Below are 27,378 nucleotides of genomic sequence, written 5' to 3' on the forward strand. Positions count from 1 at the left end.
GGGCAGGCGCCGGGGGGGTGTGGGAACCACGGGGTGCACGTGGTGCCTCCGCTGAAGTTTCGGGCTGTTGCTGCGAGAGGAACCAATGACTTCCCCCAGCCCAACCCGGGGCTGACTCAGCTCCCTCCAGGATGTCCTGCTGATGCACGGGGTGGTGGTGGGACCCCCCCACCCTCCTGGGTGCCAGGCTTAGGGCTCACCCCATCTTTCTCTGCTAGATGCTCTTGGGGGGCTGCTTGTGCAGACTCTGGGCTCCTGGGACTGGGGGAAGCGGTGGCGAAACGCTTGTATTCAGCACGGAGCCGATGGCTCCTGTCCTTGCTCCCATGTGGCAGCGGCCGGTGACACAGCACAACAGGAGCCAGAGCCACCAGCTGCACATGGGAAATGGATCCCTTTCCCAAAAAGCGCGCTGGGAGGAATGGCTGGATCCACTGTCCCCGCAGCCGCAGTGCCGGCAGCCCCTGCTCGCAGGGTAGCGCGGAGAGAAACGCGGTGCCTGGGGACCCACACATCCCGAAGAGATGCACTTGTCTGGTGACCCGCTCGTCCCTCGCTTTTCTGCCCTATCACAGCATAACTGAACAGCAGCTAAAGCGTGTCCCTTGGTGGCACCAGGTCCCAGCTGCCTTTGATTCATCATCTGGCACAGGCAGGGCGGGAGAGGGAGGCAAATCCATCACATTTCTCCAGGGTGGGTTTACCTTGCTCTGTTCTGCCGTTATTAGTCATCTGCCTGCCAAATATTCCCCACCAGCCCGGAGACTTTAAAGCCAGAGGAACGGCTGCGCTCCTCTAATTGACAGATCACAAGCCCTGGGACTTCCCCGAATTAATTTGTGACAAGTGCAATTGCTGAGTTTCTCGACTAGGGAAGAGAAACACAACAAACCGCAGCACAAATCCTGCATATCCAACCTGGATTTAGAAGTTGGCAGGGATGAGGCTGTGTGACAGTCCCTGGCAGGCTGGTCCCCAGGACAGCCGCAGTGCTCCTGGCTGGTGCTGCATCCCAAGGTGACCCATTTTCAGTCCCCTGTCCACCCAGAGAAGTGTCCCACCCCAACCAGCTCTGGAAAGCCAGGCCCCGTTGCATCCAGGATCTATTTATTTGCTGTGAAGCTTTCCTTTGGTGAGATAATGCTAAAAGGAAATCTATAAATTGCAAAGCTAAAGCACCGGGGTGAGGGTCTGATGATGCAGGAGGAACTCGCTCTCCCCTTAAATCATGCAGGAGCATCCTTCATGGGGCGGGTGGTGTCAGCCCTGCGTGGGGGGACACGCTGTGTCCCTGCTCCTTCCACCCTGGTGCCAGCAGCGAGACCCGGTGCCATGCCCCTGCCAGCTCAGAGTCACCCCGGCTTTTATGCCAGGGCAACAGCTGAGCACTTGTGCCTTTGGTCTCTAGAGACATGTGCCCAAATCTTCCTCTTGATTTGGCTTTGTGGGTGGGTGTTTTAAGCGGTGCATGTGCCCGTTGGAAGCTTGTCCCCTGCCTGTCCCTCCTGCCCCATGTCTGCCTCCTCACTGAGCTCTGTGCTTCTCTCTCGACAGCTCAACTCGCCCATGAACCCTGTCAGCAGCTCAGAAGACATTAAGCCACCCCTGGGGCTCAATGGAGTCCTCAAAGTGCCAGCACATCCCTCAGGAACGATGGCCTCCTTCACCAAGCACATATGTGCCATCTGCGGGGACAGATCTTCAGGTGAGGCTGGTGCCTGTCCCAGGAGGGGTTTGCAGCGTCGTGCTGGGGCTGTGCTCACATATGGGTGCCCTGGGAGAGCGTGGCGAGGGGTTTGTGGCTCCCGGGGTCCCTGCAGCACAGCGAGGACTCTCCATTGGGAGACGAGCAGCCTGTGCCCTCAGAGGAGGGCATGAAAAGTCCCTTATTGACCAGCCTTCCCCAGCCCATCTGGTCTGGAGCAGATTCTGACCCAAGCCAGGAGACCCCAGGTCTCAGCTTAATGCTGGTGTAACATCCTCAAGCAGTTTGAAGACAAGGCATTAGTGAGCATCCCACTCTCTACCCATCCTTTGATCTGCACTGGTCTTGTCACACAGCGCCAGATAAAGAGATGTGCTTCAACAGAGTCTCTCCACTCATGGGAGATAAAGATGTGCTAATTCCCTTTATTCTCATGCTGTTTTAAAGCTTTTTGTAAGTGCTCTCCTTGCCCAGTTGCTGAGGTCCTTAGGGACACCTCCTGTGCTGGTCGGGCTGTGGGGTGGAAGAGGAGGTGCATGGTGCTGAGCAGGCTGGGTCGCCTGTCCTTGTGGCTCCTTTTAACTCAAGTCGCTTCCCCCCGCAGGTAAACATTACGGGGTTTACAGCTGCGAGGGCTGCAAAGGCTTCTTCAAGCGCACGGTGCGGAAAGACCTCACCTACACCTGCCGCGACAACAAGGACTGCTTGATCGACAAGCGCCAGCGCAACCGCTGCCAGTACTGCCGCTATCAGAAGTGTCTGGCGATGGGGATGAAGCGAGAAGGTAAGACGGAGAGAGCACCCATGGGTGCTGCAGGGACCTTTCCTTCATTAGGAGGCTCCAGCAGCTCCTGCCTGTTGGCAACGTGGCAGCACCACGTGCAACAAAACCGGCGTGAAACTGCCTGCGCCAGGGCACCAACAATGCACAGCTCTCATTTATGTTTTGCTTTTGCGCCACAGCCATGGCCTCCAAAAAAGCAGTGAATCCTGGAGTGGTACCCAGAGGATGGGGAGGTGAGAGGCCCCTGTGTGTGTCGCAGCTGTGAGCTGTTTGTGGTGCACACCTCGCTCGGGACGGGCAGGGAGACTCGGTGAATTATCGACCTTCTTATCAGAGTCCGGAGCTCGGGCATTGGCTCTGAGCACCAGCTGCTCTAACTCAGTAACGTTCCCTAGCAGTAGCAACACTAGATTTTTATTTTTCTCATTGGGAGGAAAGAAGAAATTCAGTCTCGTAAAAAGATATCCCTCCTCTTACCGGAATTTAAATTTAGGATCCAAAGCTCCCTGGCAGTGCCTCTTCTAAATGCTCTTTTTGAATGCTGACTGTGTCTGTTTTAAACTGCTGGCAGAACAGGCTTTTGCCAGACGCGATGTGAAAATGACCCCGTGGTGCTGCTCAGCTCCCTGCTGCCTTCTCCCCTTACATCTCCGCAGCCACACTCGCCTCCCTGACCGGCCGATAAACCCATCCAAACCCATCCGTTGCCGAGTTGCTTGGTATGGCGAGCAACACCCCAGCCCATGGGTTTCTTTGAAGAGCACTTAGTCCTGTCTGAAGCTTTGATTAAACGGGGCAGCTCTGGAGCTGTGCCGAGTGTTGAGCAGACCCTGCCATGCTCCATCGACGGGGTTACCCAAGGCCCCCTCTCCATGCTCACCCAAAGCAATTCATGTTTGACAGACGGTTTCTAAAAGCTGCTCCTTGGAGCCATCACCACGGAGCAGTTGCAGTGTCCCCCAGCTCCACATCCTCTACCCTTTCCTCGCCTCCTTTCTTGTCCAATTTGCATCATTTCCAGCTTGGTAGGAAAGAGAGAACCTCGAGTCTTACACGCAGAGGTGAGGACAGTCAGAAAATGCCTCTAAAGATGAGTGGTACAGTGCAGGCATCGCCCTGGCTGCTTTGCAGATGGGCAGAGCCATGGAGTGCGCTGGAAAAAACAGGATATATGTGACAGGAAAGTCAAATCTCCAACCCTGGGAGACTAAAGAGAAGCCAAGAAGTCTCCTATGTGTTGAGCAGCAACACTTGCTTCTCAGGGGAGCAATGCAGGTGTAGATACCTGCGGAGCATCCCGTTACCCTTGGCATGGCCTCGGGAGCCTTGTACCGGCAGCTGGAGACCCGCTGTCCTTTCAGACCCCTGAAGCATCTCAGCCAGGGTCTGTAGGGAAGGCAACACCAGCAGTAACGTTAAAACTCCGTAGCCTGCGCTGACACCCTGTGATCGGGTACCTGCTCCGTGCCTACCATTAACAGTGATTGCATGGGCAGCACCACTAAAATTATAGGTCCATTAATTAATTTCTAAATGGTGGTGGAATTCCCCAGGGGGTGCGTACAGTATGAGGACTCTATTAATTCATCTTGATTAACATTATCACAATGAATACCAAATGAATTCGTAACGATCGGCCAATTATTTAAAAGTGTGACAGATGGGATCTTCATAACTCTAGAAGTGCACTCAGGCAGCGCTGGCTGAGCTTTGATTCAGCTTCAGAGAAGGGCAGAAAGCCCTTGGCAGTCAGTAGGCATTTGGGATATAATCCCCATGTAGGGAAACTCTTGTCCCCAAATAAAACTCTCTCTTGTTATAAACCTAAAACTTCACAGTGTCTCATGGCAGCTGTGGAGTTATCCCGGTGTTGTCCCAGACCTCGGAGTGAGAAGATGGGTCTTGCTGAGCTTTGATTTTAAGCAGCTCTTGAGTTTTGTGTGTGATATCCACCTGATGTGTCAATAAAAAGGTGTCTTTCCCACTGCATCCATCCCAGCTCACTGCTGCTGCACATCCACTCTGCCATCCAGGAGCATTGTCCTTGTCCTTATACCAGCCCCACTGCCTCCCCATCATCTCTGATTTGGGGAACAGTTTTGGGCTAAATCTTGCATTTCTAATTCCTTTTGCCTAAATACCCCCTTACAACATAGCTGGCTTTTTATCTTCTAGTGTAAACTGTTGCATCTTTTAAGTAACAGAGCCAGAGTAATGGGCCTCATTTCCCTAATAAATATCTTGCTCTGGAGACGTGATCTGTAGCTACACAAAGGCATAGCAGATTCCTGCTGGGGAAGTATCTCTCCTGTACCCCAAAGGTTTTTGTTTGTGATGGAATTACAGCAAAACCCTCTAAACTAAGTGCTGTAGCTCTGGTGAGAGAATAAGTGTTAAAGGTGTCATGTGTGAGCAGAACTGCGATCTGCAGAGTGATGCTGGGAAGAAGGGAGGCAAGAGCCACTTTCATCCCCAAAAACCCGTGCCCAAAGGAAAGGGTTCTTACATAGCTAAGAGCTTGGCTTAAAGGAGTGAAATAACAGGACCTCTTGAGCAGCTGATGGAGCTCTGGAAGGGTTTGGTCCTGACAGTCTTGGTTTAAAGAGGGGAAAGCCTGTGGAAGCAGAAGATTCATTCTGGTGCGTGTGTCTCTGCTTGCTGCTCCCTGTTAAAAACGTTTAAGATAGACCCTGATGCTGCATTCATGTTGAATGAGCCTCATGGACTCTGAGGTATTGCAGCTATAATAAATAAGCAACTGGGAACATTTTTCCCCTATGAATTACTGCCAGCTGTGTGAGGCTTTGGTTTTTGTACTCTGTCTCCCACTGAATACCGGATAGTCAACAAAATTAAGATTACCATCAGGAATCTTGACTACAGCAGGGATTATTATTGTGGGGAAGGCTGTTTGCATGCAGAAGCGTAACTCTCTCTGCTTGATCTGTTACTCATTAGGGTCTAAGGTGTCTGTGTATCAATAGCCTTAGGTTTTTAAAGGGAAAAAGTGGAAAGTGCCTTTGAGTTAAGCAGAGCTGAAAGGAAACACTGAGGATCTCGGGCTAAAGGTGTCTTGCATGTGATGCCGTTAGCCGGGGTTAACTCCAGAGGTGAAGGAGCTCATCGGAGAGACCACAAGCTCCACGGCCTCGCCTTGCGGCGCTATCTCGTGTGAGGAGGTCCCGGCCCCACCATCGCTGGCAACGGCGCCGGATCGCAGAGCGAGCAGGAAATACCAGCGCGGAGCCCTTTCTCATGCTCCTGCCGGCCGCCCTTGGCCGGCGCGCAGGGAGCAGCGCTGGGAACCGGCACAGCCCGGCCCCGCTCCGTCTGCTGCCTCCGGACACCCGCGGGAGCCAGCCTGTCTCCATCGCATCTGCTGGCCTGCCCGCTTCATTACCCTGCTTCCCCCAAAAATAAGCCCTAGCATGATTTTTCAGGATTTTTGAGGATGCTCAGAAGCCCTACTCCAAAAATAAGCCCTAGTTACAGTTCATTTAAAAAGTCAATTTAAATAGTGTCCAGGCAGCATGTAAAAAAGTAAGCATCTTTTGGAGCAAAAATTAATATAAGACCCTGTCTTATTTTGGGGGATAGGGGGTAACTGGGAGCTACCCCTAGCTGAACTGCAGCCTGCAGCACTAACGGGTGTTTGGTGCTGATGAGGTGAAATGGATGCTGGTGCATCTGCTGGGAAGCTCATAGCCCACCTGGAGCCCAGAACACTGTCCTCCCCGGTGGGGGCTGCGTGCCTGAACCCCAAGATTGTTCCTAAATCAGGGAATAGATACCATAACGGTGGTGGCCTGGGTATGGCTGCAGCTGCTATGGATATTAGGAAACAATTCTTCAAAGAAAGGGTTGTCAGACATTGGAACAGGCTGCCCAGGGAAATGGTGGAATCATCATCCCTGGAGGGGCTTAAAAGGCATTTAGACAAGGTTCTTAGGGACACGGTTTAGTGCTAGAGTTAAGTTAGGTTATGGTTGGACTCAGTGATCCTGAGGGTCTCTTCCAACTGAAATGATTCTATGAGTCTACAATCCACAGTCATGCTTGAAGGATCTGGGACATCTGTCCGGTTGCACACCTGATCTCTGACTCCAAGACTTCGTTAAACTTCCCAGCTTGAGAGAATTCTTCCTCTTGCCCTGTGTTTGTGGGTTGGTTTTCCCTTTCTCACTTGTGCTGTCGCTGAGCTGGGGGATTTAACTTAGGAGGGGTTTGTCGTGCAGCTCGGAGACATCCCCGTGTCTCCAGGGAGCTGCTGAGATAAACCGCTTCATACAGAGGGACCGAAGTTTCCCTGTGTTTTAACCCAGACTTGGAGCTGAGCTCCTGCACCAACACAACAGGAGCAAGAGGAATCTGGGGAGGAAAACCAGGAATTCAGGTCCCTAACCCACCGTCCAAGTGAACGTGAAAACAGGCAAGTGGCCGTACCCCAGTGAAGGGGCAGAGTTCAAGAGCACAGTTATTTTTAGTAGTAATTTTGGAACGGAAAATGTCTTTCAGCTTAATGAGCTTGTTTCTTATATCCTTTTAAAGTGCTGCTCTTTAAACCAACTGGTTAAATGATGCCGGGTTTGTTTTTTGTTTTTAAAGATACTCTTAGGTTGAAAAAAAGAGCTTGGTTTGTGATTTTCTCCCATTGCTTTAGCGATGTTGCTGTTTACTTTGCCGTGTCCGGCTTTTGAAAGTGAAGTGAGCTTGTGATTTTTTGCTGTTGTTTTCCAGAGCCGTTCCCCATGTGGACTGACTGCCTGCAAAGGTTTCAGTTGGGTTTTTAACACTCCATTTCACTGGAGTTACCTTTGGTTTTTTATCATCACGGGAGTATTTTGCCTATGTTTGAAAAATGCAGGATTCAGTTGAAAATGTTGGAGAAAACGCCACCAATTACTTCTTATATCTCAGCTTTTGAGGTTTCTTGCAGTAGTAGGAAGCCGCATCTTTGAAAAAAAGGGAGACATATGAAAGCAGAGCAGGAGAAACACCGTCTGAATTAGTTTCCTCAGATATCACGCCATTTTTGATATAAACAGGTACTTCAGGCATAAGCTCTTCAAGATGCCGATGATACACAGCTAAGACGTAGCTTCATAAAAAGGCAGTGGAGCCCAATAAATTCCACCGCTAGTGAAACAGAAATCCCCAATAACTCTTCACGCTACACTTCATAAATAAAACAGCCACCCACTTGCAGGCTCAGGGAAGACTGGGCAGGTTTGGGTCTTGGAGGCCACCAGAGCCCCTGGGCTCTCCAGGTGATGTGTCCTGGCCATGTGGGGGCACTTCCCCAAAATTCATCCATGTTGGAGCGCTCTGGAAAGCATCATCATCCTTGTTTGTCCTGTGGATCCCTGCATTTGCCGGAGAATGGCAAGGAGGAAAAGAGATGAAGGCAGGAGAGGATCAGAGCATCCTAAGAAGAATGGGAGAACCAGGGCTACAAAGCGCATTTTCTGTTTGCCCACAGGTTCCATACTGAGCATCGGTGGATTTTCCCCCCAGAAGAAACTCCGTTTTTGGTGGAAGTGAATTATCCTTCCTCCTCCTCCCCCATTAAAAGAAACAAACCCCAGCCAGGCATCCACGCCATTGTTCCTGGAAGGATGGATTTTCCTCCCAGAAACAAATGCTCATCTGTATTAATGAAGGGTACGTGGTAATTAGGAGCTGCCGTAGCATCCAGCTCGCTGCCAGCAAACAAATGATGCTGCAACCCATGAGAGTCTCAGAAAAGCCTCTGTCTTCAAAATCCCATCCCCTTTGTGCCTCTTCTTCCCCTCGTTAACATTCCTCTGGCACAGAGCTCGGTGCCTGCCGAGGGTGGCAGTGCCACAGCTTGGGGACCCACGTTGCATCTTCGACCAGGCTTTAAAAACAGAGCATGCAAAGCATGCACTTGACATTTTTTTGCAGGTCACAACATCTGGTTTCTCTCGCACAAGCCTGAGGTTTAAAAAGGAAAGTTTAACCAGAGGTTTGGGATGCAGGGTTGTTCACATGGCTCAGAGAGCCGGGACATTGTGACGTTCATCATGAGGCTTGTGATAGGTGGCAGGAGTTGGGGATGCTCAGTAGTGTCCTCCAAGTCCTCCCCAGAGCCTTAGCGAGCAGCTTGTTCTTCTCTGGCTGCTGGAAGGTTCATTACTCAACTGCAGCCACCACCCTGGTTGGTTTGGGCACCCAGGTGCTCACTTTGCAATGGACTCAAACCCGCCGATGGAGCTGTCAGATGCCGCACCACGAGCAAAGGCAAGGTGTCCGGTGATGATGTGCACACCGATGGTTCTGGCATTTTTGCACATCAGCCCTCAGACTCGGGCAGCAGAGGCTCATCTGCATCCGCAGGATGAGACATTTTGGTTCTTACACAGAGAGAAGTCACCGAGAAGTGGTCTTGACACATGGCACTCCGTATCTTGCTGTACCATGGCCTGAGGATGTGCAGATGGGCTGGAGAGGCTTGAGATGAAAAATTATAACAACTGGCCTTAGGCAAGTACAGGCCAAATGAAGCAGAATGGCACGAGAGCCTCTTCATCAGGTGCCGTGGAGAACACGGGCTTCTGTCCTTGGCTCAGCTGAGCCATAGCTGGAGGAGGTCGGGCTGCCGCTCAGACCTCTGACTGCATCATCTTTTTTTTCTCCTCATGTGGTTTGCAAGGTTTAAATGCTTCCCTTGTGTTAAGAAAATCGGACTGGAAAACGTCTCAACCATACAAGCTTCCTCTAAGAAAAAGAAAAGCATTGGCAGAGCCATGAGCCCGGAGGAGAGCATCATCTCTGAGAACACGTGCAGCAGACAAAGCTGGTGTAACCACAGCTTGGGGCTGCTCTGCCTGCCTGGAGAGGCTTGTTTGGGCTGCAGCAAGCAATATGCCTGCCTTGCCTCCTACATTTAAGATAAATAGAGCCACACCGTCGATCAATCGCTGTGCCACCCTCATGATGAGAAAAATCGGCATAATTGGGAACAGCACAGTTCTAAGAGGGGATCTCATCATCTCTCACCTGAAGCCCGAGCGGTGAGGTGGAAGGACAAGGACATGGGCTCCTCTCGATGGCTTCCCCGCATCCATCCCAGACCGGGGTGTGTTTTTTGGACTAACGCCCCTTCCACTGGTGCAGGTGGTTGATGTCAGAGCAAGGCGCCAAGCTTTGTACCTTTATCCTTGAGACCCGTTGTGGCTGCGCGTCGGGTCTTTGGCATTTAAGTCATTTTGTGAAATCCCATTTGTTGAGGGTTTGCCTTTCTCTTAGGCTTTTCTGTTATTTAGTAGGTGTTTTATCTCTTCTAATGTGCCCCAAGGAGTTTTGGCACATCTGTGCTGTTGAAGAAACGTTGGCATTAAGCAGAAATTCCTAGCCTTTTGATGATTGAGGAAGCAGGAGTAGGGGTGGGGGGAGAAATTTAAGCAGGATTTTACGTTGGCTTGAAAAAGTGAAGAATGCGTGCCAGACAAGAGCCAGATGGACAAAAGCCGCGACTCAACCTGAGCTCCGACAGCAGCAGCTTACCTGACTCGGGCAGACCAAGCTGTGTGGGCCTCGGGAGCCTCTGCAGCCCGTAAACTTCAGAGCAGTTTGTGAAGAGAAAAACCAACCTCGTGCTTTTTGCATAACAGCTTTCACATGGCAGGAGGCTGAACGCTGTTGACGTGCAGCAAACGGCAACACGGCAGTGGCTGCGTGAGGGGGGCGGTGGAAATCAGCCCCAAGCCCTTGCGTGCTGGGATGGAGCTGGGTTGATGGGATCGGTGTCCGTATAGGGCTCTTTTGGCATGGGTTTTAATTTCCTGGTTTTTAAGAATTGGGTTTTATATTCTGCGTTTTATTTTTGCCCTTGGCGGAGAGCTGGTCCCAGTGACCGCCTAAAAAGCCTGACTGTGTTACAAGTGGCTCTGCTTTCCCTAGAACCATACCTGTGCCCCTACTGCTTTCTCTTAACACAGAGACAGCTTCAAATTCAACAGAGAGGTAAAGTGCTAGGATAATTGTCAATAAATAGCATGCCTTCTGCGTTACTGAATGCCTCATTCAGTCCCCAACAAAGAGCTGGCTAAGTTCAGGGAGTTGTCTCTCCTGAGGAGTGATGGAAACTCCTGTTGCTTGGGCTGTTCTCAGCTGGACTGGGCTAAAACGTCCTGTGGGAAACAGCGGTGTGTGGAGAAGTATGTGATTAAGGATGTGTAAGGTGATGATTGAGGAGATAGTTACCCGTGTAACTGTCTGTATAAAGCTGCTTCCCAGGTTTAGGGAAAGCCTGTGTGCCGGTTTCAAAGGGAGATCGTTAATAATAATGATGTTATTAGCATCTCATAAGCGTTTTTCATCTACGTACTGTTCAGACATTAACTTACCAGCGTGTGACATGCCTCTGGCTAGATTATTCCTACCACACAGGATTTGGGACAGGTCTCTCCTGTCTGTTTAGAAATTGCCCGTAGACAGAGCTGTGCTTTGCATAGGGCGCCTGCCGGCAGGTCCCCGCTCCTGTCCCACGGTCACACTGTCCTGTGCGGAGCCTCCTGACAGCCGTTGGCATCGCTGTGGGGCCAGGGAACTGGACCCATGACGTGACCTCCTCGGAAATTCAGCACTAGCAGGCTCAGAAGGTGGTTGAACCCTGGATTTATGCTTTAAACTGACCAATTGGTCTTTTATTTAGGATTCCCTAATGCTATCACTTCACCCCCTTGTTTTCCTCCCCTGCAGCAGTACGCATCCATTTCCCTCTCCCGTGGTGAATCGCCGTGTAGCATCCTTTGCTTTTCATCGTGTATCTCTAAGCTTTTTGCTTCCAGGACTTCTCCCTCTGCAGAAAGGGCAGTTTCCCGACAGAAGCCACGTGTGACAGGAGCCTTGCTCACCGTGCTCCCAGGGGAGGGCACACGGAGCAGCTCTCCCAGGCCAGAGCTGCCTGGTGCCTTCCCCAAACCTCACACCCCCTTGGACTGTCCAAACCCGAGAGCCTCTGACCACAGTGGTGCACAGACCAGGTGTGAGAACAAGGCATCAGATGTGTGTGTGCTCCTGCAGGTCACAAGGACTGAGGATGCTTTAGGTTTTCATGGCCAAGTGATGCCTGTAGCTCCGTGGGGCTTCAGGGTCCCAGCTCAGCCCGTGACACCGTGTCCGGGAGCCCGAGGCTGACACTGTCCCTTCTCTGTCCCCTTAGCCGTCCAGGAGGAGAGGCAGCGGGGGAAGGACCGCAATGAGAACGAGGTGGAGTCAACAAGTAGCGCTAACGAGGACATGCCCGTGGAAAAGATCTTGGAAGCTGAACTCGCCGTGGAGCCAAAGACAGAGACGTACATTGAAGCAAATATGGGCTTGACGCCGAGCTCGGTAAGGCAGCTCTGTCCTTGTCCCCATCCCGGGCACACAGGGCAGCAGGGATGGTTTATGGGGTCTCAGGACTGACCTGGCAGGACTACAGCAGTGAGCCCAGCTCAGAGAGTGGTTATCTTACAGGAAAGAAATAAGTAGAGCTGAGAAATGCAACTTCCGAGCTCTGCTGTAGATGCCGTGTGTGAGCTTAGATGAAAACAAGAGACAAGCAAACCCTTCTGCCCCTGCGCAGCACCGGTACTTGTCTGTGTCACAGCCATAACGAAGGAACAGATACTGCAAGGCATAATTAGAAGGGCTCACAGGGGTGATTTTTAGTTAACAGCCCTTAGTGCTAAAAGGCAGGAAGAGACTCCAGGCTCTGAAGAGCTCAGAGTCCAATCAAGCCAATAAACAGACCTGTGTGGCTGAAGTGTGGAGAGATAAGAGCTGTAAAACTGGGGTGTGAGTTTTCAGATGCAGAATTCTACAACTGCTTGGCTCTAAGAAGAGAAAACCTGGAGAAGTTTGCTTTCAAGTTCCTTTCCCATTGAGAAGCTTGCATTATAACTGGGCCTGCTTGAAGCTCTAACAGGATCTTGTGTAAACAAGAGATAGCTGACAGGGAAATAGGAAAAGAGTGAGAAGCTGTGAGGAGGGAAAATGGCTTGGTCCTTTTCCTAAGGGATTCCCTTATCAGCAGGTTAAAGCCTTGCGTAGAGAAAAACTCCCTGCAGAGCAGCTGCCTCCAGCCTACCCTCTGAAATTGTGTTTCTGGGACAGACCCTGTGCAAAACCCTCACAAAGAACAGGGAATGTACTTGCTGCCCAGTCTAGGCAGCATTTAGGATGCGATCCCCATTCCTCAATAGCTCCTGTTCCCGTGAAAGCCATGGGAATAGGGAATGCCTGTAACAGGCAGGACTGCAACTGAGGCAACTAATGCAGCAGTTAATTACCCCTGTACACTGGGAGAGCCCTGGGATACTGAGGGACTGGGAAGTCTCAAAACAAAGAGATGGAGAGGGAGAGGGAAAAAATAAATAGCTGTGTGCCATTGTGCGGGTGCTTTTGGGGCCAGGGTCAGCTGTACATGTTTAATTTCCCATTTGCCTTATGGCGATGCCTCTGGCAGGCATGGCGTGTTAGCAGGAGGGGACACGGCCGCTGCAAGGTGTCATCAGGGCTGCGGAGGGTAGAAGTTACCCCAATACCCTGTAGTTATTGCCAGGCTGACCTGGGAGAACAGGATCGTATGCTGAGATATCCCTCTGCATTTCCCATTGCGAGGTGTCTCTGAGGCTGAGGTGATGAAACGCAGCTATTTTGGGGGAAGCAGAAGGACTCTGCAGTATTTATTTTCTGCTACAGTAATACTTCATCTCTTTGTTCATATGAAGCTGGAGGATTGAGCTGGGAATACCTTATCTAGCAGGGCTTGAGAGGAGATCTCAGAGTCAGGTCACTCCTTGTAGGAATCTTAAGTTTTGAGTGCCTCTGCGGGATGCTCTTTTTGGCCTTGACCTACGAGGACACTTTATGGCTGGCTTGCTAAAAGTGAGGCTTTTCAGTTCATAAAGCTTCATGCTATGGACAGAGCCAATTCCTCAGTGAAGCTCTCCAGAAGCACATACAGGGCCACGGTGCTCCCCTGCATTTGGGGTCACACCCATACCCTCCAGCCGGAGGGTCCCATTGCCGTGAAGCTGCAAGGGGCTTTGTTTTGCAGGAGGCGGCTCAGCCGTGGTTGGCGAGGGGCTCTGACGGCTATCAGGATTAAAAATACTTCAGGGGAGTTGTAGCCGGCGTTGTGCTGACTCGAAAACAAACCCTAGAGAGCGAGCTGAAATAAATGGCTTCGTCTGGCACTGCGTCTCTTCAGCCTCCTGTAGCAAATTGAAAGCTGGTTCCTGCATAATTCAACACGCATTACTGTGAACAAGGCTGCGTGGTGCATCTAAATAGAAGCAGGAGGCTTGTTGAAATGCCCTGTTATTGCCAAGCGGCTTCTGTCGATGAGGTGACATTTGTAGCAGGTTTAGCAGATGTATGAGATCAGCAGCTCGCAGTGACGAGGCCACTGGGTGAGGCCAGGGAAGACGGAGGAGGAGCTGCCTTCCTCCCAGCCCTCCCCGGAGAGCCCGTGTGATGGAAAAGCAGAGACGGGGTAAAGCACAAGCTGTTTCCTATTAGCCTGGTATGTTGGGTCCTTCTGCTTGTGCCCCTGCACCTTGGTCCCTCTGCACTGAATCATGTGGTGAGCTGGAGAGCTCCAGCGCTTGCAAGGACGTTTCCAGCAGGCTCTGCCAGTCTGGATGGAGGTGGCGGGGTGCTGGAGGAGTTAGCACCCTCCTCGCCCAGATGCTGTCACATCTGTGGCTGTCACCTTGTGCCACAGCGCCCTTGGCTGCTCTGAGAGCAGAAATTCCAGCTCTGGTTTAGGGAGGTCCCTCTGCTTGGCTGGGCTGGCGCTGGTGTGGGACACCGAGGACAGTTTGTGATACAGTTGTGGGACTTCAGCACAGTCCTCAGAGCTGATAGAAGTGGAGAGCAGGGGTCTGCAGCCTGTTCCAGGAGCCCTGGTATCAAAACACGTCATTGCTGGTGAAGTGTGCTGCTCCGAGTACGTGACTGGGGCGTGTGACAGAACGAAAGGACACGCAGGCACCTGATCCTTCTGGAAAACTGGAGCTTGGAGGCATCTTCCAGAAAATAGTGACTTGAAACCATCCACTCAAAGGCCAATTAAGAGCTAATGGAGATAACACCTCTCAGTTACAGGCTTTGCCTTTCAGTGGCCAGGAGCCCATCCGAGGTGGTGCTTACGCTGCAGGAGCCCCGTTTCACGGCTGCTGGGGACACAGGGCAGAGGCAAACGCGTCCTCACACCCAGGGACAGGTACCTGCCGAGGGTGTATGGCCAGTCCTCCCGAGGGACCGGGATCACTCGAGATTTGGGGGCTTCCCAGCACACACAGTGTAGAGGAATCCTGCAGCCTTGTGGGGACCTCCCAAAGGGTTTATCCCCTTTGCCATGGTTATAAACCAGACAAACATCATGATTAGCAGCTATTTGTGGTGGCTGAAAGAGCTGTTATCAGGGGCTCCTGGCGCAATTGCTTCAAGTGAGTGTTTTAGTGGTGGTCATCAAAACACTCATCTTGGCACTCTCCTGCCATCCAAGGCAGGAGAGCAGATTTGCAGGGGCACATCTCTCTGTCTTAGCTTAATTCTGCCTGGCTCAGCATCCTTTCCCATCCTGTCTGTGCCACCCACAGGGATCACACCCCCTTGTGCTCCCCTTTCTCCATCATGGGCTTCAAACCATCAACGCACTCCGTCCTCTCTGGTATCGATCAAGGTGTCAGGACAGAGCTGTGAGTCCCACGCTGTCCTTGGTGGAAGAAATCAGTGCCAGGCTGGCAAAGCTGAGGGACCTCCCTCCAGAGCTGGGCTCCTGCAGCGTAAGCACCACCTCGGATGGGCTCCTGGCCACTGAAAGGCAAAGCCTGTAACTGAGAGGTGTTATCTCCATTAGCTCTTAATTGGCCTTCAAGTGGCTGGTTTCAAGTCACCATTTTCTGGAAGATGCCTCCAAGCTCCAGTTTTCCAGAAGGATCAGGTACCTGTGTGTCCTTTCATTCTGTCACACTCCGGCATCGTGCCCCTGCTATTTACTGCAGGAGGGGATTTGCTTACTGTGGACGGGGAGGGTTTCTAGCACCGCTTTGCAGATCCCCTCCTGGAGACAGATGAGGCTCTTTCAGCCCGCAGGGACGATACTTTCAGCTGCCTCTCGAGCTCCGGTGATTAAGTTCTGCCAGGAAGCACCGTGGTGGTTCCAGGAACTGCTGTTTGAGGTGTAATTAAAGGCTGGGCCCCTTGATGAGGCTTTGTACGAAGCACGGAAAGCTGGGTACAGCCTGTGCTGCTTGCAGAGCAGTGGGGACACAGCCTGGGCTGATAGACCCAGAGCCTGGCTTTCTGCATCATGGCAAGTCCTAGAGATGGTGACGACCTGCCCACAAGCAACCCCTGATAAAAGCTTTGGAAAAAACACTTGATTTTCCTAAAATATCACCTTCATGGGGCTGTGCAGGCACTTATTGCTTTGTGGGTCAGGTTCTGCTGGAGCATGGGGTCTCCCATAAGTTGTGTCCACTCTGCGGAGCCGGGATGCTCCAGTTCTCCATTGGGCTGCTCCTCACACCCAGTTCAGGTTTTCCTGTTGTCCGGAGGAAATCCCATCTTATCTCCCTCTCCTGGGGAAAATCCAGTCCCTGGTCACGTCTCCTTCCCCAGGGAAGAGCCCCAGCTCCCTCGGAGCGAGACTTCTCTGGCCTTGCACTCCTTGGGGAGCTGCTGGACTCAGGCAGAGCAAGGAGGGAAAACCCTGTAACTGCTGCGATGCTGAACGCGAGCCCATTCCCATCCATCTCTGCACGCAACAGGTGAAAATACTTCGAAGGCGGGTGCCCCTGAGCTTGCCAGATGCTGGTTATTTTAAGCCCGGAGAATGGGAGATATTGGCCACCGAGGCACAGAGTTCGTGTTTGCTGCCAAGGGACAGCAGAGGGGACTGGACAGGGACCCCGGGGGACAAGAGTGACACTCAGCAGTGTGGTCTTTGTCTGCCCAGCCTGGGAGAGGGGTTTGCCAGCTTGTGATGAGGAATGGCCTCATCCTGCGCAAACCGAGATTGCAGGAGGGAGAGGTTATGGTGGTGTTTGCGTCTGCTCTGCCTCTGAATTCACACCCCTTCCCCCGGCAGTCCGGGGGTGAAGTAAACACTCCTCCTCTGATTTGGAAACTGCTCTTTTAAGGACATGGAAGAAACAATAATTGTACAATCAAAGCTGTGAGATATCAGCAGGGATTACAGGGGGATATGTGGAGGGGCTCATATATCCCTGTCCGGAGAGCTAAACCCTATATACACACTTGTGCTAGCAAGGTCTGTCTTCTCCAGGGTTAGACAGGCTCTTCCAGTTCCTAATCACAAGCCCACTTGAGCTGTTAGCAGTTCCTTTAAACAGGGATTTGGTGTGTTTAGACTGACTGTTCTCCTTGAGAGCAGATGGTTTTTGTTACTGGATAGTATTTCAAAGGGAAGGGTTTTTCTCTTTTTTTCTGTCGTGCCCCCTCTGGTGCTGGTTTATCGGGCTGGGGAATGCTGGCACCGGAACGTGCTGCACGGGCGTGGGAGCCTGCCCTGCCCTGCGCTGGAGCTGCTTTGGCCCATCAGTCACCCTGATGGATGCTGGGGCTCAGCACTCCTGGTTCCTGTTGTGGAGCTTGCTATAAACTATTTCAAACCCTGTGGTGTAGAAGCCAAGTCACCACCTTTCCCCGTGAGTGATAACGGCCGCTTCTGAGTTGCTCCCAGCTTCGGGGTCCTTCCCTGCAGCAGGGAGCAGCAAGTCCCTTCAGCTGCTCCTCCAGCCTCCCTTGTTCTCCTCCTTCTGCCTTCTCTGAGCCTTTTGATCTCCTTTTCTTGGCAGCCCAATGACCCGGTGACGAACATATGCCAGGCAGCAGACAAGCAGCTCTTCACCCTGGTGGAATGGGCCAAGAGGATCCCCCACTTCTCCGAGCTGCCCCTGGACGACCAGGTCATCTTGCTCAGAGCAGGTGAGTGGGGACCGTCCCCGTGTGGGCTCTGCCACGGGGCTGTGGGACTGTATTACACTTAGATTCAGGTCCCGACGACTTGAAAGGCATTAACTGGTTCTGAGTAGTAGCCTCTGATAACTCAATTGCTACATAGGATTTAAAAAGCCCCAAGGGACGTGTTGCTGAATGTGATCCCAAGTGTTTCACCAGCCGCCAATCAGCTGAAAAATGGCCCGACTTCATCTCTGATGAGCAGAGTGCTCAGAGATGTGTGCTGGGGTATGTAAACCAAGGGAGCTATGTGCTGCCTTCCTTGCAAGCTGAGACTTGAAAGACCAAGTGGGCTTGGGACTCCATGAAATTTCATCAAACTAAAATGTTTGATCGTAATTAAAACCAGAAAGGGGAGAAAAAATACATCAGCCTCCTTCTCCCACCCACCAAGATGAAAAATGAAATTCTCTGGGCTTGTTTTAAATTTCCTTATGTGGCGGGGGGTCTGCAGGAACAGAGGCTTTGGGAGGTGAAAAACAGCTGTAGAAAGGGTCTTCTCCCATCAAGAGAATTCAGGCCCCTGCTGCTGACAGGTTATGCAGAAAGACCAGGGAGGGTGAGAAATGAAGAGCAGAGCTCGACGAGGGTGCATTTTAGGCATGAAGGTCTCTGCATAGCTCCAATAATCAGATAAATGATTAAAAAGGCTTTGGTTTGGCGCAGCAGAGAGTTTTGCTCCCTTAAACCAAGAGGAAGGCAAGTTGTCAGTGGGACAGATGGAGTGGCTTCCAGCAAGTGACAAACTCCGGGGTGAGGCTGGGAGGGGGAATGAGAAGATGTCGATGGCTGGGGTGGCACTCAGCTCTCCCTCAGCAATAGGAGAAACCACCCTTGGCTATTTGAGGTGCTCGAGGGAATTGCAGAGGGAATGATGGAGGAGCCTGGTGTGGAGCAGAGGTGCAGCCTCAGAGCAGGGCAGGATGGTGAACCAGCCCGGCAACCAAACCCGAGCAGGCCAAGGACTCTGAAGTCCCTGATGGTTTAAAAAGTTCCTCTTGTTTCCCCAAAATGCACTTTTATGGGAATTCTAGAGGGGAAAACCCTGCAGAGTGTGTGCTCCTCTTCCTCTTCTGGCCTTGAGTTAATGGTTCCTGTAAACAAGACGCTGCTGACCCATCTTGGTGGCACTGTTCATGGCTTCTTACTATTGAAAATGTGCACGCCAAAATAAATGCGCATGGAATTGAGCAGGAAAGTGCTTTAAGAACCAACTTCAAAGTATTCAACACAAAACATAGGAACTGCCAAAACTCCTCCGGTCCAAGGTCCGTCCAGGTGGCTTCAGGAGAAGGTGTAAGGGCTCTGGAGTAGGAAAGACGATGGGATCAGAGTTTCCCCCTTCCCACACACAAACACTAGCTGTCATTCTGTTTAATAAGGCTGACTGTAGACCAAAGGCATGAATCCTAATACTTTCTGCAATTTTTTTATTGACTGTCAACCAGTGTAACTGCATACCTTGGTCCTGCATACAAATACCCAGTCCCTCTCGCAACCTCTCTGAAATCCTTGACCTCGATGGTTTCTGGGCGATTAAGTCTCACCGTTTACTGGTGTAGGTTTTCCACTCTTCTTGTATTACCGAAAGGAGATTTTTTGTAGTCACATTTCGTCTAATGGTTACAGCGGTAGTCTGGGAATGGAGAATTTGGGGGTTTTATTCTCGTTGCAGACTTGGCCAAGTCCCATGTCCTTGCTGGATGGCTCCTGGTAGCCCGTGGGTGAAGGTGCCCCTCTGGCTTTTCCATGGGTGTGGGCATTGCCAGAGCTCTGGAAATACAAGAAGTGTATTTTTGAAGAGGGTCTTTAAAGCCTCTTGTGAGAGTGGATGAGCATTGGAAGCATCTCTATAGAAATCTTGGAGGGCTTTCTGCAAATAGCACAGGGAAGGACTGGATTCAGACAAAAAGCTGCCTTTTGTGAAATGGAAACAAAACCCGCAACAACAGTTCAAGGTTTTCCTTTCTCTTTAAAAGAAGGCCAATGAAAGCTGAACTGGAGGCTCTCTGACCTGGTGTTCTCTCCTTTGTGCTGGTGCTTGTTATGACTGAGCCGACATCCTGGAGGGGCCGCTCCGTGGGGCAGGATTGGGGCTGCAGACCCCATCGCATCCCAGATTTCATGGTGGCTCAAACCCTGTGGCCATGAGGTGGGCTCCGATGGGCTCCGTGCTCCGAGCATCTCTGCTGGGGCCTCAGATACCACCCCCCCGCCAAGTCTTTTAACCAGTGGCTCTATCTATTATTGAGTGGGGAGGGCGACCTACTGAGAAGAGCAGCGCATGAAATATTTAAGTATTAAAATTTAGCTAAGAGCAGCAGTCAGGCTCAGTCATGCATCCTTCGAGGCAAAAATAAGTGGAGCAGGCATCTTCGGAGGAGCGGTCCTGGATGGGCCGGCAGTAGCTTTCCTCTAATCCTGAATCATTTAAAAATCTTCCCTCTCTGAGCTTTTTGGAGGAGAAGGAGACCCAACTTTTTAAGCCTGTTTTCCCTGGGTTTTCTTGTTTCCGTGCTTGCAGGAATAACCTGATGCTTTCTCTGCATCCAGGCCAGCCTGGCAAAGGATGCTGAGCGCTCCGTCTCCGCAGCTGCAGTTCATTTTGTGGGGCTGGCGGGGGAACTTGGTAGCAAAACAGATTAACACGGTGGTCATTGCGCTGCCGGGTGCCTTCCCTGCCCCAGAGGAGCCAAAGCATCCCCAGAGGCTGTGGCCACCTTGTTCGGTGAGAAAGAAGTCACAAGAGTCAAATAAATCTGCTCTGCTTCTCCAGAACATGGACTGAAATGCAAAACTCTTTGAGTAGACTTGTTTGATCTTTAACTCAGATTTGCTGCCTGTGGTTTTACCTCATTTTTCCTGCTGGCCATGGAGCATGGTCCTGCAGGCTCCTGGTGCAGTCCCACGTCTTCTCCTCCATCCTTCTTGGGTTTCACAGTGTTGCAATCCCTCTGCAAGTGCCAGGCCTCACCCAGTAAATAGCCAAATAAATGTTCCCGTGATTGGGGTGGAAACATCCTGTGGCCACTTAGGAAAGAGTGAACTTTATTCCTTGTCAACATTTCTAATGGCACAACCCATCTCTGCACCAGTAGGTAAATACAGCACGCGTGGACCTTGTGTTTATTCCAGTCAGTGAGAAAAGATGTTGTTTCTGTGGCAGGAGAGGAGGTGAAGGATGTTGTTGTGTTGCTTTTCCAGGCTGGGGGAAGAAAAAACCCATCAAATATCCTGACATTTCTGGGCCCAGCCAAACAGCCCTGTGTTCTGGACACCAGACCATTTTCAGGGCAGGTAAATCAGCCACATGATGAGTGTTGCAGAAGACCCGTCTTGTCTCACTGGAGATGTCTCTCCTGGTTGAAAGTCACCAAAATTTCCACCCTTCAAACTTTACAGCATTTTTTTTCTTGCTGTGGGTTTGTTTCAGGCATCCTTGAACTCAACTAGTAATGGATTTAAGAATTTGATGAAGTGTTAATTAGGAAGGGGAGCGTCTCCTTTCCCTTCCCCATTTGTAACTAGCCCAGGCTGCTCCCGCGGTGTCTGGGCTCAGATGGTTTGTTTTCCTATCTCCTGAAGTGTCATATCCAGAAACTAATAAGACAAAAGCTGATTTCCAAGCAGCTACAGAAAGCTGTTCCTGGAGCAGCCATGGATGAGGGACATCTCTGTACAGCAACAAGAGAGACGATCCCTTCCAGTATTTATATGGCAGAAGCAGCAAACCTGCAAGCAAGTTTTCACTGCCGGGTTTTACACAGCTGAATAATGGTGCCTGAACTTTTGTGCCCCATTACGGCCTGAAAATGAGCCCAATTAGCTGATATAAAGCGTTAATAGGTCTTTAACTGCTGAGAGGCACAGAGTATAAGGTCAGCGGGGAACACAGGGCTCCACACCCACTGGTAGGTTCACAGCCAGAGGAGCAGGGCAGAGCTGTTTGCTCTGGTGCCTGCAAGGTTTATAGAGGAAACTGCTTCTCTTATTAGCGTTATATTTTTAGTGCATTTGTTCCTTAACGTTTTTTTTCCTTCTCTGACATCCAAGAAAGGGTTGGCTCCCCCCTCCCATCCCGTATCCAGCCTCGTTACTCTAGCAAAGACAATTCTTGAGCAGTTTCCTCCTCTCTTTTTAGCCCCGCGGAGGTGACATTGCTGATTCCCAAACCCACTGGGGAACCCCGTGGCTCTAACCTGCAGCCTTGGTTGTTTTCTCCTTCCCAGGGTGGAATGAGCTCCTAATCGCCTCCTTCTCCCACCGCTCCATAGCCGTGAAAGACGGGATCCTCTTGGCCACCGGGCTCCACGTGCACCGGAACAGCGCGCACAGCGCTGGCGTCGGGGCCATCTTCGACAGGTGGGCAGAAGGAGGGATGGACGGTGGGGAACGCATCACAGGTGACCTTCTGGACATCCCCATCTTTGTCTTTGCGCCGGTCCGCCTCCATTCCCCGCGTTGCAACCTGCTCAAGGGGTTGGATGGGGATGCGTTGGTACTTGGGCTTGTGGTCGGAGGAGCCCTGTCCATCCCACGGCACGCGTGGAAACGTCGTGGTCCTTCCCGCAAGCGACAACATTAAATTCCTCCTCTTAAACCTGTGCAAAGCAACAGGCTGAAATAGTCAGGGAGAAGGCTGCCCAGTGCAAATCAAAGCCTTTTTCATGGGGTCCAGATGCCTTCTAATGTTACGAGGAGGCCGCTTCTTTATTTCTTTTCATCTTTAATTGGACCAAGACGTGATTTTATTATCACAATGGAAAAGCACAAAGAATAGCCAGCAGGTTCCACATGCGTATCCCGAGGGCTCTTTAATCTCCTGCTTTGGGAAAGCGGTTTCAAGCCAGACTTGCAGAGTGTTTGACCCACAGTGTGGCTCCAGACACCTCTTAAATGGGGGCTCATTTCTCTGCCCGAGACTCATCTTGAGATGAGTTTATTTGAAACCAAATCACCTTTGCTGCTTTGCTTTGTAAGGAAATTGTTCTTCAGACCTGGGTGACATCATTTGTTTCCTGTGAGGTCATAAGTGCAAGATCATGACTTCACTGCAGGATACAACAGGAAAAACTGGGCAATCAGTGGAAAATATTTCAAGACCGACACCTGCAGTAAGAGCAAAGGGAGTAATAAAAATTACCGGCAGAGGAAATTGCTTTGAGATACCTGTTGAGGTGGTTTTTTTTATTATTATTTTTTATTTTTAGGCAGCTTTCTGAGGTGCCAAAGCCTCACAGAGAATCAATGAAACCTGTTTTTATGGTCCCTGTTGTATCGCACAGGAACTATTGATGTTCCTAATGAGCTATTTTTGATACAGGGGGAAAATGAGGGCATATCCTCAGCTGGTACGAGCGAGCGCTATCCCATGGCTTCACTAAGCAGGCGCCGGAGGACCTTTCTCTGGGTCTGACACACGGGTGTTTTGTAATTTCTTTTTAATGCTGACGCCTGTAATTTCTGTGTCCTTTGCAGAGTACTGACAGAACTCGTGTCAAAAATGCGAGACATGCAGATGGACAAGACAGAGCTAGGCTGCCTGCGAGCCATTGTCCTCTTCAACCCCGGTACATGCTGTTACCTTCTCTCCGGTCCTCTCTTGGCTGATGCTCCTTCCTTTTGGCTCATTTTCTTACCTAGAAAGCTCCATTGCAAATAACTGAGGGTACCAAAATCCCTAGGATGGGGCAAGATGGAAGAGAGGCAAGATTGCTTTTGGAGCTGGCTCCTGCTGATGGGCTGAGTTATCTGCTGAGCTTGAGGGGCTTTGGCTTGATCACCATACCCGTTCTGCCTGTTTTCAGTGTTTCCGCTGACCCTGAACTAAGAAAAATCTGGTGCTTGAGAGATTTGTCCCTGAATAGGAGCAAAAATGAATCTAGATATCCTTTAAGACAAAGGTGGGGATTAGAGAAAAGTTAGAGCATGGACGTTATTCTCCTGTTTCCTGATCTCAACATCCAGAGGTTTCATTAACTGTGTTTATGGAGGTGCCCTCTGCAGAGCCTGGAGAGGGTGAAGGGCATGAAACGTGCTCCTAAAATACACAAGAACTTTATTTTTTGTCGGCGGCTTGCTTCGTTTTTCAGCGAACAAAGCTCTTCTGCAGCAGGAGGTGAACTGCCAGCCTGCAGATAGCTCTACAGCTCTGCTGGGGGCTTCTCTGGATTTTCAAGCGGGCCAGGCTGGAGCAAAAGCAGACGGCAGCTGAGGACAGACCTCCCCATCTGCGGCCACCCCTTCCCCTCCCTGCCCTCGCAGGAGCATCGTTTGTGCCCACACACGGCTCTCTCTGTGCCCTTTCCTACCAAACCTGGGCCGGGGCATTGCAGCAGGGTTTATTGCCATTTCTTGGGCTTGTTTTTCTGCTTGACTTCCCCCCGGCTTGACCATCCCTTTTACCCTGCTAAGACCAGGTCCTCACCGTGCCGTGGGGGACCTGCCAGAGCAAGGACTTTTTGTGCTGGAGGGAAAACCCTATAAACCCAGGATCTTAGGGGGACTTAAACCCTTTAAATGAGGGTCTGTGACCACCGGAATGATCCAAAATGGTTGGGGTTAGGGTATGAGATAGGGTAAAACAGATCTGTAGTCACAGGACAAACCTTTCAGGGCTTGAATGCACCCTGAGAGTTGTTAAGTATTGCCCCAAATTCCTGAGTTTCAGACCCTACATCCACACTGTGCCCTGGGCTGGTGATGGTGGGAGGGATGGAGGGGCCTGGGGGGTCCTGACCTACCTGAGAAGCCTGGAGGTTTTTGGCTGATGGTCCTTTCATTGCCTTTCAGACTCGAAAGGTCTCTCCAACCCAGCTGAAGTGGAGGCGTTACGGGAGAAGGTGTACGCGTCGCTAGAGGCATATTGCAAACACAAATACCCCGACCAGCCTGGGAGGTGAGTCGCTGGCTGAGCCCTGTCCTCCCGCAGCCTCGCACCCCTGCAAAATCCCATGCAATGGGTGCTGCAACCCATGCAATGGGTGCTGCATCCTGTGCAATGTGTTCTGCAGCCCATGCAGTGGGTGCTGCAGCCCATGCAGTGGGTGCTGCAGCCCATGCAGTGGGTGCTGCAGCCCATGCAGTGGGTGCTGCATCCCGTGCAATGTGTTCTGCAGCCCATGCAATGGGTGCTGCAGCCCAGGGCACGGTCCAAACGCCATCCTTGGGGTCATTGCACCTGCAGAATGCGGGTGCTGGGTCCCTTTGATTTAAGGCTCGCTGTTCCTATATCTTCTGGGAGCAAACATTTCTCTGCAAAGAAACCCACTCATTTCTACCTGTGAACGTCCTTAGAAAATCCCCATGAAGTGCAGAGAGGTCTTTATTCCCATGCCAGTAAATGCAGCGCAGCCGGGACAAGGTCGGGCAGTAACGACAGTGCCGAGACCTGAGGAGCCCCCAGCTCCTGCAGCCGCAGCCGTGGGATGAGCACATGGGGGAAGGGGTATCATTTCCCTTTTGGCAGCCACGGAGAGCAAACCGCAGCGAAAATAAGACGCACACGGAGTTAATTTTCAGTGGCAGATGAGCATCATTGCTGGGAAGTGAAAGCCTCAATTGATGCTCTTTTCTCCCCTCCCTGCCTCCCCCAATCCAGCTGGGAATGGGAGGGGGAATTAGGAATGCTTTCCTGGACCGCTCTGGAGCTGAGTGGGCGCATTTTCCCAGTTACAGCCTGGAGCTGGCAACTGCCAGTTAAGTTTTACTGACAGTCATCTGAGAAACCCAGCAAAGCACTGGAAACTGCTGCTGGTGTGTATCGCCGCTGAGGCGTGAATATTGGGGAAAACAGCCCAAGCAACTGGAGTTCGCATCTCACCTGCATTCCCAGTCTTGTGTGTGTGGATGGTTAAAAAAATCCAGCAAACCAGATGCTCTTAGAGCAATGAATGCAGTGGGCAGATTGTGCCTTTGGAAGTGATATTGGGCTTTATTTTTCCCCCCCACTTTGGGTACCGATGTGCTAGCAGATAGAAAAAGTCACGTTGTAAAGGGGCTTCTTGGATGTTCATGGTTATTTTGGGAGAGTTATGATGGAGGTACCGTTGGGTGCGTTTGGCTTTGCGGGGAGGAGGGGTAGACTTGTGGACCAAACCAATATGTAGCTGTGCATGACTGAGCAAAAGTCACTGAGCCACCAGTCGCAATCTGTTCCCCAGGGCTCTACCTCAATGACCAGCCGTGTGTAAGGGAGCATTTTCAAGTCTGGTGCCAGCTCTGGAGTTTCGTCTCTCACTGGTTTTGAATGACCTTGAGCTGGGGACCTTCTTGTGTGATCCTCACACCCTTCTTTGGTGACCTTACAGGTTTTTGCACACTTAGGGCTGTCACGAGAGCCATACCTGGGCACTGCTGGTCTTACTGTATCTCTTGTGCAGTGCAGGGCAGTGCTGGAACAAGCCCACGATGGCTAGGGAGGGTTAACTTGTGGGCTGGGAATCCAGAGTTGCACAAGAGCTAAACAAAGCTCTCGGGAGCTCTTTCCATCCTCCTGGTCTCATGGCACAATGTGATCACCATCTGGGGCTGCAAACAAGTTCTTCCTGTGGTTGAGCAAACGCCGGGTCCAGCCCGCGGCGGGCGCCTTCCCCTGCTCCGCGCCTTCCCCACCGCTCCGCATGCCCTTCGGTGTGTGACTTCAGCCTTGTCCCCGGCCACCGAGAGCTTACCAGCACCATGTAAACACCAAAGGGGAACTTCTCTACAGCAGCGAGGCAGAGGGAGGCATTCCTACGAAAAACCCCATTGCCAGTCCCTGCTTCTCTGCGGGGAGGGCTCGGTGTATACGTGACACTGAGCAGCCGCGGGGAAAATCGGGGCTGTTTTCTCCCCTCCCGGTCACAGCCCTGGCATGTCGTGCTGCGGACTGGTTATCTCACAGTTAAACGTATCCGAGGGCTGGAGCCATCATCTGGTTTGGTTTAAAGTGAAACTTCCTGAATGGGATGGTAGGACTGATTTGTTTTTCCTGGCTCTGCTCCCACCGTTCTCGCCAGCTCAGCAAAAAAAAAAAGAAGTGTGCATGCATGTATAATATCTGTATGTTTATGCGTGTCTCTCTATGTGTATTTTCTAGAAAGTCTCCTTCTCCCCAGCCTGGTTCCGGCCTTTGCTTATGTTCCAGCCCTGATTGTGCAGCAGTAAAAACAAATAAAACGCGTTCCTGGTCGTTAAAGGACCTTTTCCCCATTTTGAGAGTAGGGACGCAACATCCTTCAGTGTTGCACCGCCGGGGTGCGGGCAGGGGGGGTGCCCGGGTGGCACTGTGGGGTGCTCTGGAGCATCTTTGCAGGAGCCGGTAGCTTTTTCCCAATTCTGCAGCCTCCTGCCGCCCTTGGAGCCCAACACAGAGCAGCCTTTTCCCAGCAATGCTGACCGGCCCTTGGGCTCATCTCCTTCGCCCCAGCCGGCTCCAGCAGCACTCTTGGCTCTCCCAGTCCCCCGGCTCTCCCCTGCCCTGTTTCGCAGCCCTCCTGCCTGCCAGCATCGCGGTGAGACCTGACAAGCGTCTGCTGGGCAGGGCGGGTTGGGAGAATGGGCTTTTGTTCGACTGGGTCTTGTTGGAGCCCCGCGCTGGGCGGGGAGAGGGGAGCACCCCGTGTCCCGCCTGGTTTGCAGCGCTCCTTCCAGCTTTTGCATCAAAGCCCCTGTCTCCTTCCATCGGCTTCACCCCCGAGGTGCCTCCAGCCGGGCTGTCATTGGGGGTTCTGCGGCACCAGCAGCCCCCAGGGCTCGGCAGCGAGCAGCCAGAGTGATGGCTGATGGAGCTGCCTCGGAGATGCCCGGAGCCTTCAGGAAAGTGGCGTCGCTGAGCAAAGCGCCAGCTGACCCTTCCAGCATCTCTTCCATCCCCTCCCCTTTTCCCTGGCTGAAGATGGAGCTG

General features: G+C 51.8%; 1 protein-coding gene across 2 annotated transcripts in view; it reads left to right on the forward strand.

The window, feature by feature from the left end:
- Positions 1-27,378, forward strand: part of RXRA (retinoid X receptor alpha) — a 103,681-nt gene that overhangs the window by 71,004 nt on the left and 5,299 nt on the right. For both annotated transcript variants that reach the window (XM_071817260.1, XM_065853910.2), the window contains 7 exons: positions 1,555-1,705; positions 2,310-2,489; positions 11,677-11,846; positions 17,330-17,459; positions 21,722-21,854; positions 22,971-23,062; positions 24,285-24,390. In XM_071817260.1, the coding sequence (XP_071673361.1) occupies positions 1,555-1,705; positions 2,310-2,489; positions 11,677-11,846; positions 17,330-17,459; positions 21,722-21,854; positions 22,971-23,062; positions 24,285-24,390 (962 nt within the window). The remainder of the gene's footprint in view (positions 1-1,554; positions 1,706-2,309; positions 2,490-11,676; positions 11,847-17,329; positions 17,460-21,721; positions 21,855-22,970; positions 23,063-24,284; positions 24,391-27,378) is intronic.

Source organism: Patagioenas fasciata, chromosome 20 (genome assembly GCF_037038585.1).
Source record: "Patagioenas fasciata isolate bPatFas1 chromosome 20, bPatFas1.hap1, whole genome shotgun sequence".
NCBI lineage: Eukaryota > Metazoa > Chordata > Aves > Columbiformes > Columbidae > Patagioenas > Patagioenas fasciata.